A 12,882-nucleotide genomic window follows, 5' to 3' on the forward strand; every position below is an offset into this window, starting at 1 on the left:
AAATGCAGGACAATGTAGCACTTTAAAGACTAACAAGATGGTTTATTAGATGATGAGCTTTCGTGGGCCAGACCCACTTCCTCAGATCAAATAGTGGAAGAAAGTAGTCACAACCATATATACCAAAGGATACAATTACAAACTAGTAACAGAAAGTTGTTCTTCACAAAGCAAAGAGTCAACCTGTGGAACTCCTTGCTGCAGGAGGCTGTGAAGGCTAGAACTAGAACAGAGTTTAAAGAGAAGTGAGATAAAGTGATGGAGGTTGGGTCCATGGAGTGCTATTAGCCAGGGGGTAGGAGTGGTGTCCCTGCCCAAAGTTTGTGGAAGGCTGGAGAGGGATGGCACGAGACAAATGGCTTGGTCACTGTCTTCGGTCCATCCCCTCCAGGGTCCCTAGGGTTGGCCGCTGTCGGCAGACAGGCTACTGGGCTAGATGGACCTTTGGTCTGACCCAGTACGGCCATTTTAAGCTCAGGGCTCGGGGTCGGGGGTCTCAGTGGACCACCTTGATTTTCATGCACACCTGCTCCTGGGTGGCCAGGCTGGCAGCTCTCCTGCCCTAGACAGCCACTTTCCTGTGCCTAGTGCAGAGGTCGTGGATGAGGTCCACGATGTCCGCACTAGACCAGGCGGGTGCCCGCCTCTTGCGGTCCCGGGCAAGCTCCCGGGAGCCGTCAGCCTGGTCCCGGGAAGAAGGGGAGGGCTGGGGGGCATCGGGTGGCTGGCTCGAGCCGTGCCAGGTGCAGGGTCTGCTGGCTGGGTGCTGGCAGGCTTGTACCTGGCACGGGCACCGTAGCCAGCCCGTGCCCCTTTAAGTAGTCCGGGGCCAGGAGGGGGGCAATAGAGTTTCCCTGGTGTTGGCCAGAGTGGCCACCAGGGAAAGCTGGGGAGGGCTAGCCTCCCACTAGTTCGAATTAAGGGGCTACACACCCCTTAATTCGAACTAGTAAGTTCGAACTAGGCTTAGTCCTCGTACAATGAGGTTTACCTAGTTCGAACTAAGCGCTCCGCTAGTTCGAATTAAGTTCGAACTAGCGGAGCGCTAGTGTAGCGCCTATCAAAGTTAACTTTGTAGTGTAGACATACCCTCAGAGATTTGTGTGTTTTTCTGTGTGTCTGTCTGTGAGTCCGTTTAAGAACTCCAAAACAGTGAGAGCTAGGACCACCACATATTGTATGCAGCTTCTTCTCGTATCTTAAAGGAAGGTCAGAGATTGGTTGTGTCAGGAAAACCAGAAAAGGAACTGTTTTCCATAACATGGAAAAGGAAATGCTGTTCAAAGGGAGGCAATATTGAGAGTGCCCACTGAGGGCAATGAGTCCGCAGGGAAGGCCTATCTGCAGAGGGTCCACTGAGGACAGCCATACCACCAAGGGAATAGCCAGCAAGGCTGGAGTTCCACCATCTTGCCTGCCAGCACACCCAGTAAGTAGTACCCTTTCCCTAATCCTTGCCACCCCCCCACCTCCCTGGCTCTTGACCACAGCACTGAAGAGGGGGAGAAAAAAAGGCCCTGGCGGCTGGGGGAGGGAGTCTAGGGGGAGAGAAAAGGCTTGTGCTGGACAGGACTCCCCACCCTGATCCCCTCCTCACCCCCCCAACCCTCACTGTCACACACACACCCCACATCCTCAAGGCCCAGCCCTGATTCCTGAACCTCCCACACCACCAGCTCCCTGCCCTCTAGGCCCTGGCCAATGGCAGGTAAGTGTTCTAGTATACAAATAATTAGAACTGATGTAAATTGTCACTAATATTTTCCAGTGACGTGAGGATCTGAGAGAGTCCAGCATGTCCATCTTGATGAGACTGCATTAACTTACTAGGAAATGGTGTGGCTTTTGGCAGCTCAGGAAAGGAGATGTCAGATGCAATCATAACAGACTAAGAATTTTTCAGCCCTTCTGAACAATGATTTTTTACAAAACTCATTGGACACAGAAGCAAACATCAGTTACAGACTGTGTCTTAACAAATGGATGGCAATAACCTTAAAATTAGCGCATACAGTGAAAAGTGGTGCCATTTTTATTTTGGTCATTAGTCATGGTGAAATGCTAAAAGGAAGTGGTTATTATGACGCATGGATTCTCAGATTCTTCACATCAATACCCACAATAGCTGTCCTCAGACATGTCCCCAAATCATTTGCACTGGTTCCCACAATGCTTCAAAGAAAACTCCAGCCCTGTGGTCATTCATAAGCGACACTGGGAATTGGTGCAGTGGTGTATGGGGGGGCAGCTCTGCCATCTGAGAAAGTGGTTGAGTAAATTTCAAAGTGGTTGAGTGATTATGCTTCAGCAAAAAGGCTAGAGACAGAAAATTAGAGCAGACTTGTGTCGCCCTGGCCCCCCCAGAGGGAAGGCGACCTCCCGAATCTCAGAACCACTAATGAAGTGTTTGTTAAGGGAAGGGCAAAGACAGCGAACCAGGAAAGAGACAGAAATACCCTGTCTCAGTTGTGCTGTTTTGGAGAGATTCCTCAACACCACAGGACAATTTCATTTAAGGCTAGATCCTCAGCTCAGATCAATCAGCTTGCTTCTACTGAAATCAATGGAGCTACACCAATGATGCCAGTTGAGGACCTGGCCCATATCCTTTTGTTAAGAAACTACTACACAAGCATATTTCTATCCCTTTGTAAGCCAGACTTACAACCAGAAATTAAAAGCCTTCAGGATTGAACAGTTTTTGGGCGGAAACCTGGTTCTATTACAGTTAATGGGAGTTTTACTATGGACTTCAATAGAGCCAGATTTTAACCATTAAGTTTGCTATATGTGCAGATTCATATATAGTCTATGATTTTTGTTCCTCGCTGTTCCTGCCTTTCTCACTGTTGTGATGGTCATAAACAATGGTTCAAACCTACAGTTTTGGTGCTTTGGTGACACACCGCTTGTTAAACGTTTGTGTCGATGGTGCTGGTGAGTAAATCTTCCAATCCAGCCGCATTTACTGTGACTGGTTTTCAGGACCAGCCCACAACATTTTGGCACCTGAGGCGGGGATCTTGACGCCCTCATGCCCCCTCGCTTGGGCCAAAACTTTGAGAGGTCTTAATTCTGCCTTTTTCCTGTTCTACTCTTCTCATGGTACTGCTCTGCTACCTACATATGCACCAGCAGCAGACACAATTTTCTATACTCTGGTTCCTATTGGTACCCCTCCACGGTCTGTTCCTATTGGCACCCTCCACCTCAGTTCGCCTCATGGTAAGGCCAGCCCTGCTGGTTTTGGTATTCCACTGATACCTTCCATAGATGCTGCACCATTTATTTCTGAAGTGAAACCTGGGACTTGAGACAAACCTTCCATTTGGCAGCTTTCTTGGAAAGGTTATTGAGCCATGGATGCTTGAGACTCTGAGCAGCACTTCGTCTTCCTCTAGAAACAGGGAGACAACATTATTGGAAGAGTTAGTTGAACTCCATTACTTCCTACCTGCACTCAGGCCCGGCCTTTGGGCAAGGTGAGCGAGGCGATCACCTTGGGCCCTGCGCATTCAGGGCCCCGCAGCTTCGTGCATTCAGGGCCCAGTGCTGCCCATCTCCCGGTCCCACCCGTGGGACCGGGAGCCACGTGGCTGTACAGCTCAGTGTGCTGCCTTGGGCCCCGCACACTCTTTGTCTGGGCCTGCCTGCACTGAATATAATAGCAAAACACTGTGACACCAGTTTATTTAATACTTTTTAAACAAGTTCAAGTTTGCACAGGGAAACCATAGATGGGAGGTCAGAGAGGAGGAAATCTCTGTGAGGCTCTCTACATGGGAGTGGGGTTTCCTCACCATGAAAGGGGCAGTAGGCTCCAGCCATTCATGAAGAGGACCATGCTTCATGCAGCTCTAGGCCATGACAGACTCCTTCCCCATATCAATAGGCTGAAGCTATGTCAATAGGTGGGGGACTGACCCTGATGTCTCTACAGGAGTACCTAAAAGTGTAAGGTAAGGTTCTTAGTTTTGGCTCTCCCTCTGTCCCTTCATATTTACTTTAAAATTTGGTTTTCCGTCAGAGTATGTTGGGCACTTCCCAGTGCATCTGTGTATATTTCTAAGTATCCTAGTTAGCTCAGGCATTACTGAGACTGCACATTTGTGTCTAGAGTAGCTCAGAAAACTTCCATGCAAAGAAAAAAAATTAGAAAGAAAATGTTTGTGAATTTCTTCCCTTTTCTGACCAGTTCTAGTTGTCACAAGGGAAACTTCAGCAGCAGAGAAAGAACTCCTGCTTTAAAAACACAGGGCTCTGCCAATTGAGCTTAAGAAAGAGACCCATGGCCTACTAATGACAGTTCTGATTTTGAGCAGGTTTGATTCCATCCAATAGAAGGCAGTACTGGCATCTATCACTACACTCAGTATGTGACGGTATTTTTTTTTTAATTTTCATTTTTATGTTATGTTTTCTTTGCTCTTATACTGGCTTTTGTTTTGATAAGCCCGAAGCAAGGTAGAACAAAGATGTATTGTGCTCTAAATGCTACACAAATTTAGGAATACATTTAAAAGGCTCAAATTTTCGACTCCTAAATGCATGGCAGCCTCTGATAGCCTCTTCCGAGGCTTTTCTGTTTGGAATTATGAAGCCACATGGCTCAGCCTCACCCAATGATGAGACAGTCAACAGCATTTAATTTACAAAATGTAATGACGGGTTAAAAGTGAGCAATAATCAAAAACTAATTTAAATCAGATGACCCTGCCTCAGCCAAATGGAATGTTTTGAGCAAAGTAAAAGCTACTGAAATTAGCACTGAGCTGATTAGCCCTAAACACACTGAAATTGGAGACGGTATGATGGTCCCCAGAAGGCTGTTTAAGTGAACTGATGGGTGTTGGCAGGAATTCCAGATTCTGTTAAGAGCCACAAAGGTGTCAGGAGGGCAAGGGCAGTCCCTGCAGCTGGGGTTGGGTGAGGCAGGCCTCTGGCCCTGCTTACAGCCCTACCCACTTCGCTGAGGCCGCACCACCGCCATGGGGAGCACTGGCGAGGGAAGAGGCTATGCAGGCCCAAGCCTCCCCGGCCCCTGGAGCACAGGAGGGAGGAAGCCGCGCAGCCCAATCCTCCGTGGCCCTGGAGCACAGGTAGGACATGTGGCACACATCCCCAGATTCGTCAGCCTGGAGCAGCAGGGAGGAGAGGCACTGAGGGCAGCAAAACTCTGCCCCCAGAATGCTTACTACAGTAGGCATTCTAGAGGCAGAGTGTAGGCGGGACCATGCCTGGTGGTTTGGGAAGACAGAGCTGGACACCCATTTAGGAGGGCAAGAGTGGGCTTAAACTTTAAAAAGATTTCATGGAGGATCCAAAGTGAACCTGAAGGGATTTTAAATGCACAACCTGGCCATATTTGTGTGGAAACTGAAAAAAGTTTGCAAACTTTGCACAACCGATGTTTAATGTTTTGCTGTAAACAATTCATTATTTTGCTAACAAATGGTCCCTCAACAACATACAATAACCAGCAGTATGTGTTTTCCTTCACGCAGACACAGAAGAGCCAGTGAACACAGAGAAACATGCCAGTTTTAAAAATAAAGAAAAGCAAACAAATATATAAATGACACATGATTTAGTAGCAGCACAGACTCAAGTACAGAATAAGAGAATCTCAGTCAAACAGCGAAGTAACAATCAAAAAAGCACTAGCAGATCTGTGAAGGATAAGACTATTGAAAAATGGAGACCTGATTGGGTAGTCTGCAAAGGAGTTTGCGGTCTGATAACCAAGGATGTTTTAAGGCTGCAGTTGCACTCATTCTCCAGCTAAAGAAAAAAACAGAACATAGGTAATCAATACATATAAGACCTTGGGATTCCACAATTACACCCTCACTGTCCACCCTTTTTATACTTTATGATGCTCAGGTTTGCAAGATGCTTTGTGCCAGATGGCAGCTGAGCAATGACACCTGGAAGTATTAACCCCCTGTGAAAATGAATTCATGTAATTTTAGGACACTATGGAATTGAACAATACTCTACCTATGCATAGTGAAGTCACAAAGGATACTGTAATAATCAAGTATCACAGTACAAGTGACAGCACATTTTTTATATTTTATAATGTGAGGACATCAAATGCACATTTCAAAGGTCTGGAATTAAGAGACTCTGAATACCTTTTTTCCTTGATTAGAAGCTTTGAGAGGAAGTCTTTGGCTTCTTCAGAAACATCTTGAAATTCCTCATTTTCTAAATCCCAGCTGCAAGCCAAGATATTGTTGAGAGTCTCATTGTCATCGTCACCCAGAAAAGGAGACAATCCACTGAGTCTAAAGGAAATTAAATAGCATATGAAAAATACAGAATCATAGACATATATGGTTTGAAGGGATCTCACGGACAGATGTTTGTCTAAACTGCTCTTAAAAACCACCAATTGCTAGGGATTCTGCAACCTCTTTGTCAACCCTGGCACTCCGGCTGGGAAGCAGGAGCCGGGCACAAGGGGTTGCCCTGCTCCCCAGCTGGAACACTGAATGAGCGCATCAGGTCGAGGCATGAGAACGCTTATTTTATCAGGGCCCCCAATTGACAGGAATTCTAGGCACAGCCCTCTTGGCCCAGTGGCTACTCCTCCCTGCAAGAAGAGTACAGATGTTCCTGAAGGCCTGTGGGCCTGCTTAACTATTACGATACCCCACATCTTCACTACTAGGGTATGTCTAGACCACATGGCTCTGTCGACAGAGCCATGAAAAATAGTTTATTCGGCATAGTCAAAGAAGCGGGGATTTAAATAATCCCTGCTTCATTAAAATAAAAATGGCCGCCGTGCTGTGCCGACAATCAGTTGATCTGGCACAGTGCGGCAGTCTTCACGAGGCATACTAGAGTGATCGACAAAGGCTTCCCTTGTTGACTACGCCAGGTCTAGACTGCTGCGCTGTGCCGGATCAGCTGATCGTCGGCACAGCACGGCGGCCATTTTTATTTTAATGTAGCGGGGATTATTTAAATCCCTGCTTCTTTGACTCTGCCGAATAAACTATTTTACATGGCTCCGTTGATAAAGCCATGTAATCTAGATGTAGCCCCAGTGTCTACTCATCTGAACGGCCATTGTTTACGCTAATTCTTCCGTGATTCCGCCTTTCTACTCTTGATTTGTGCTATTCTTTATGGGATTGTTTCATTGATCATAGTTGTACGCCTGTCTTTTCACAGTACATTTTTGTCCTGATCTTGACAACTGATGAGCACTTTTAGAAATCAATGGAAATGCGAGGCACTCAGCAATTCCCAGGATTAGGCCTTAAATCATTACAACGTTATTGGCATTGAATAAAACAAGTGCCCCAAAAATGATCATGCACATTTGGAGAGTGAAATATCACTCTGTGATCTGCACAGAAGTTCTTTTCTCTAGATTGTGGAATCCTGTGCATATTCTGCACTCATTTAGCATGCAGAATTCCTACTGAGGTCAGTGGAAAGTGCATGCACAGAATGGGAAAATAAATGTTCACTGTACCAGGAGAGAACTGATGTCAGCGGGAGTTTTCCCCAGATAGAAGTGAGAAGGACAAACAAATTTGCAACCCAGATACAGCTTTTGTCAATATTCCAGTTTAATAACAAATTTCAGAAAGTTGATATAAAGTATTACACAGCACAGATTACAAGTCCTACTTACAGCATGTAGGCAATGACTCCTACGCTCCACATGTCAGTGGGAAAAGAGACAAAGTCATAGTTCACCACTTCAGGAGCAAGGAATTCCGGAGTGCCAAAGTTCACTTTAAGTTTTTCTCTGGGTTTATATCTAGAAGATGGAAAGAGGGATAGCCAATACCCATTTAACATCCAATACAACTTCTAACTCTGGTGCTTAACAGTTGCAAGATTCAAAAAAGAATTGGGTTTCTTATAGGGAAAACAAGAACAGAAGTAGAACAGGAAGGACTAAAATAAGTTTTTATAAGAGATATAAATAGTCATGCTTCTGGGTATAAGACAATTTCGACGTAATAGGATTAGAAAGAAATAGATTCATAGGGAATGCCTACATTGCACCCTTTCTTCAGAGACATGCAGAGTGCAATGCACATGCAGTCCCCCCAGTACAGGTAAGTAAGGCATGGCTTAGGCATAAAGATGAATTATGAATTTGTGAAACCCTGACCGAGAGCAAGTGGGGGCCTCTCCTCACCCTTTCTGCCTGCAATTCCCTGCCAACCCTGGCGCTCCTGCTGGAAAGTGGGCACAAGGGCTTGCTCTACTCCCCAATAGGAATACTCCTGAGTGAGCACATCAAGTCGGGGAATGGGAGTGGCCAGTTTTCCAGGGCCCCCAATTGACCAGAGATTCTAGGCAAAGCCCCTTCGTCTCAGTGGCTACTCCGCCCCTGCTCAGGCAAGTAGAATATGGATGTTCCTGGAGGTTTCTGGGTATGTATCACACGAGTCGTGCCTCCCTCCCTCTTGCCCCTCCTATTTTTAGCTGGGTAGTATCCTGATGCTGGAGCCCTCCCCTGCTGGAGGAAAGGTTCTGGGCACAGGGATAGTCCTTGTCAGAACCTTTCTTCACTGCAGTGAATGGCTCCAGCAGTGGGAAGCGCCACTCCCATGCCAGAGCCTTTCACTGACACGTGTAGCTATGCACCACAGTAGCTCAGCTATATGTACATTACACACATCACCAGTGGTGTTTAATGTAGATGCAGCCATAAGGGCCATTATGCTAATACAGTCTGACTTTCTGCACATGACAGGTCAGAGTATTTCTACCACTAGCACCTGCATCAAGCTCATGATGAGTATGAGCTTGTCTGGAGCTTAAGTTAGAACATGTCTCTTAGAAAGGCATCCAGGCTTAATATAAACACATCAGGGTATTCCATAATTGCATGCTGCAGGTTTCTTGCACTTTTCTTTCTAGTACTGGAGATGGTTTTGGAGACTAGATAGACCATTGGTCTGGTCTATTATGGCTAACCTGCTTTAGAGACTCCAGCTGAAAATAGGTTTTAAATGAACATTTCTTACTCTACGTTCTTGTGTGACTATACCTTACAGTTATCAAGTGTTTAATTTAAGGATGTTCCTCACTAAAAGAGCCACCTTAAACTTATTCCAAGGTAGCTATTATGTATCAGCTTCATCCTTTCAAAGGCATAACACTAGAGATTGTTTCCTAATTAATGCATTATGATTAGCATGATTACATGTACATACCTTCTTGCTAATCCAAAATCAATAATTTTTATTTTGTTAGCAACTCGATTCACACACAGGATATTTTCAGGCTGCCAGGAGAAAAAAAGAACATATTTGTAATAGAAATGACACAGACAAACTGGTTTTTTAGTTAACTGTAGTGGAATCAAAACTAAAAACACTGCAAAGCATAAAATAAGCACTTTCATCTTTGGGCAGGTTTCACTTTGTGGGTATTTCCTTCTGCAGTCATGTGGCATTTGAGGTTTTGGACACTGTGCCAGTATTGCTTTTTCTTCTCCATGGCGTCTCAGTTTGATATAATGCAGCAGTTCAGAGAAAGGACTCAGGACTCATTAGAGGGAGGGAGACGCGGCTTCCAAACAAGGCTTCAGGATTTTGGCGTTGTGATTTTGCAGCCCTTAATGAGCTGACATTGGAACTTTTTAAAAAATGATATTGTGGTGCTTTGAAGTTTATCTTAGTGCCCTAGATTTCTGAGTTCACTGCTGTTCTGGCAGCAATTGCCTGATGATACATTATACTAGTCAAATCAGCATTACACTTTTCTCAGATATTTAGAGGTGGGACTCATAGGTTAAATCCTTCTGCATTTTCATAATGCCAGATTCTTAAAATCATTATCATCAGTGGAATTACACTAGATTTGCACCAGATGAACTGTCAGCAGAATCTGGCCCATTGTCTTTGAAGTACAAATGTCTACAATACAGTCTTCTGTTCATTGCCAGCAGTTTTATAGCTACCATGGTCTTGTTGCTGATGGTGACCTCTTTGAAATAAAACAGCCTTAAACACTTAAGACATTAGTTATCCATTGTCACCATTACTAACTCACTTTGCATTTCAGATTTTTTAAAAACATATTTCTCAGAATGGAATTTGTGTCCCAGACACTGGCCCTGATAATTCTTGTTAAGTCTTCCATTTTAACACCTTCCAATCACAAAATAATCTCTGAGCAAGGAGAACTGGATAGAATCATAATTGACGGTCATTATGTGCCTGGACGAGTTTCTGTTGAGAACTCCGGGGATGTAAACATGCCTGCCTTTCTGCATTTTGACCTCAGCCCAAAACTATGCCCACTCCAAGAAATTAATCCCAAGTAAGAATGCAGATTTCTTAATTATAGGTTTCCAGGTTATTAATTATTTACAAAGAAAAAGGGACTTGCTCTGGCATTGTAACTGATGTACAGAAGTGTCTATGAGATCCAAACAGGTGTTCAGTCACCTATATCTGCAATATTTTGCTTTTAAAAGAGTGAAGATACAGTATATTAACTTCCATTTATTTATGCAAATTACAAACCAAGAAAAACAAACTTCCAAACAGGTTGTTTCTTTCTCCTTTGTTGTGAAACTGGAAGATCATTAGGAAGTTTTATAGCTAGTCATAAAACAAAGGGCATTTATGCATCTCTCGCTTATTCCTGCTCTCAACAGAGATGAGGGATAAGTTTATCATTCAGCAAAAGCGTGACCTGGGAGAGGGATAAAGATCTGCTGCAAATGTCTGTTCTCTCTAGATGCACCTGTACAAGTACTGGTCATTTGTACTTGATAATTAACTCGTTAAAAATTAACTGGTCTCTGGGTTATATACTGGTAGATCAGAATTTGCAGCATCTGGTTTTTTTTAAAAAAATACACACACTAGTAGGAGTTTGTTTTAAATTGATCAAAGGCAACATATGTCCAATGCTCTTTAATTTAATTTAATTTTTTTTAATTGTCACTAAGCACACCTTCCTTTGATGCTGTTCAGGCCCATGGGTGGCAGTTAAGTCTAGACCAGGGGTTCCCAAACTTTTTGACACGGGGACCAGTAAATCCATTCACAAGCTTTTGGAGGACTGGTAACATTCATTTGCATATTTGCATATTCATTAAGCAAATGATGAATATTCAAATAAGTTGTTTCTGGTCCTCCCAAAGCCCCCAGTGCCAGCATTAGCAAAGCTTTTGATACAGTCACCCAAAATATACTTGCCAGCAAGTTAAGGGAATATGGATTGGAGAAATGGACTCTAAGATGGATAGAAAGCTGGCTAGATCAGGGTTTTCCAAATTTTTTACTTTAGTTGGAACCTGTACTTTTCAGTACTGTTTTGCAGCCCAAAAATATAAATGCATATAAAAAAATGAAAAATGAATAAATTCTCAGTGTTTCACCTGGCTGCATCCTCTGCCCAGCCTGGGCCAGGGCTTGGGGGACCCGGCACCTCATGGGTACTCCAGGAGGCGGAAGCAGGAGCAGGAGCAGATTGAGGGTAGGGTATCTGGCTAGGAGGGAGGGTGCAATGAAGGGTAGGGTTGCCAGGTGTCCACAGTCCGGTATTTGAGGGTTTTGTCCGAGAAACAAATTGAGAAATTACCAGACATATAAAATGTCTACTATTTTCTAATTAGGTAAGTTTTATTATAATTAGGTGTATCAGACCTTAGCTGCGAACTGCCTGGCTGGTAGATGTGCTCACGCTGCCTGAGTGTGTCTACCTGTCAGGCAGTTCGCAGCTACTCGAGGGAGGGTATGTGGGCGGGGGGGCAAAATGGAATCCCTGGCCGGATTCACTCATCTGCCAGAGTCTGCATGTGCCCGGGTCAGTTCCGCTCCCTCCTCCCCTTCTCCTCCCGATCTCCCCAGTCCAGCCCTGCTTCCAGCAGCTGGTTCTCCCATCCTCCTGACCTCCCCCGGCCAGCTCCCCCACCCCCGGCCATCCCTGGTTCCGCCGCCTGCCCTCCCCGATCTCTGCCGGTAACTGGTGTATCTATGCAGGCAGAAAAAGTTTATCTTTATCACAGAGGCACTGTAAGGTTGAATTAATTAACATTTGCATGGTGCCTTGAGATCCATGGATGGAAAATTATACAGAAGTGTAAGTTAACTTGCTGTAAAATCATCCTCAGAAAGCTCAAGCAACAAGGCTTGATGAGATCTTCAGATTCTGGTTTCATTTTCAGTGGTAAACATCCAAGATGATTTAATGGAAGTAATGTGAATCTACCGTTGAATCAGTATAAATGTACTTTAACAACAATATGTCATTGAATCTACAAAATCTTAGGTGCCCCTCACCTAGGGCAATTAATTTCTATGGTAAAGGCCAAGTTGTTACTTCATAAAGCATGCATCTTGTTCTGTACCTTCAAATCTAAATGCAGAATGTACATCTGATGCATGTATTGAATCCCTTCACAGATCTGTTTTGTGAACAAGATGGTATCCATCTCTGTCAAATTATAATTTTCATCAATAATTCGGTCAAATAATTCTCCTCCGTCCACACTGAAAAGACAAAAATGGTAGTATAGTAAATAAATCCATATTCATACCTTGAAATAAATGCAGAAGGTATATGGTGACTGGTCCAAAACACCATTTTCCTGAGACGCCTTCACAGCTGAGCACACTGAGAGGGACCTGAGATGTGAAGTTTGTAATCAGGTCTGAATTCCCCTACAATCCAGCAGGGCTAGCTCCTAAAAATTGGGCTCAGGCCCAGAATTTTGCATTGGTACTTACTCATCTCAGCTAGTTGGATCTAAGCTGGTAGACTGGATCCAAACACCTTCACATTAAATTAATCATGGGGAAGTTCAGGTCAGAATGGATCTGAACCAAATTCTCTGCTGTATTAATATGGTTTTGTGCCAGGGAAATCAGTGAAGTGAAATCAGTG

The 12,882-nt window shown here is 44.4% G+C and overlaps 1 protein-coding gene across 3 annotated transcripts in view; it reads right to left on the reverse strand.

Annotated features, from left to right (window-relative positions):
* Positions 1 to 12,882, reverse strand: part of MYLK4 (myosin light chain kinase family member 4) — a 134,343-nt gene that overhangs the window by 7,164 nt on the left and 114,297 nt on the right. For all 3 annotated transcript variants that reach the window (XM_025180953.2, XM_075921353.1, XM_075921354.1), the window contains 6 exons: positions 12,347 to 12,488; positions 9,195 to 9,265; positions 7,655 to 7,783; positions 6,138 to 6,290; positions 5,703 to 5,781; positions 3,322 to 3,397 (listed from right to left, as the gene is read on the reverse strand). In XM_025180953.2, the coding sequence (XP_025036738.2) occupies positions 3,350 to 3,397; positions 5,703 to 5,781; positions 6,138 to 6,290; positions 7,655 to 7,783; positions 9,195 to 9,265; positions 12,347 to 12,488 (622 nt within the window). In that variant the 3' untranslated portion in view covers positions 3,322 to 3,349. The remainder of the gene's footprint in view (positions 1 to 3,321; positions 3,398 to 5,702; positions 5,782 to 6,137; positions 6,291 to 7,654; positions 7,784 to 9,194; positions 9,266 to 12,346; positions 12,489 to 12,882) is intronic.

The sequence above is a fragment of the Pelodiscus sinensis genome, chromosome 2 (genome assembly GCF_049634645.1).
Source record: "Pelodiscus sinensis isolate JC-2024 chromosome 2, ASM4963464v1, whole genome shotgun sequence".
Classification (NCBI taxonomy): domain Eukaryota; kingdom Metazoa; phylum Chordata; order Testudines; family Trionychidae; genus Pelodiscus; species Pelodiscus sinensis.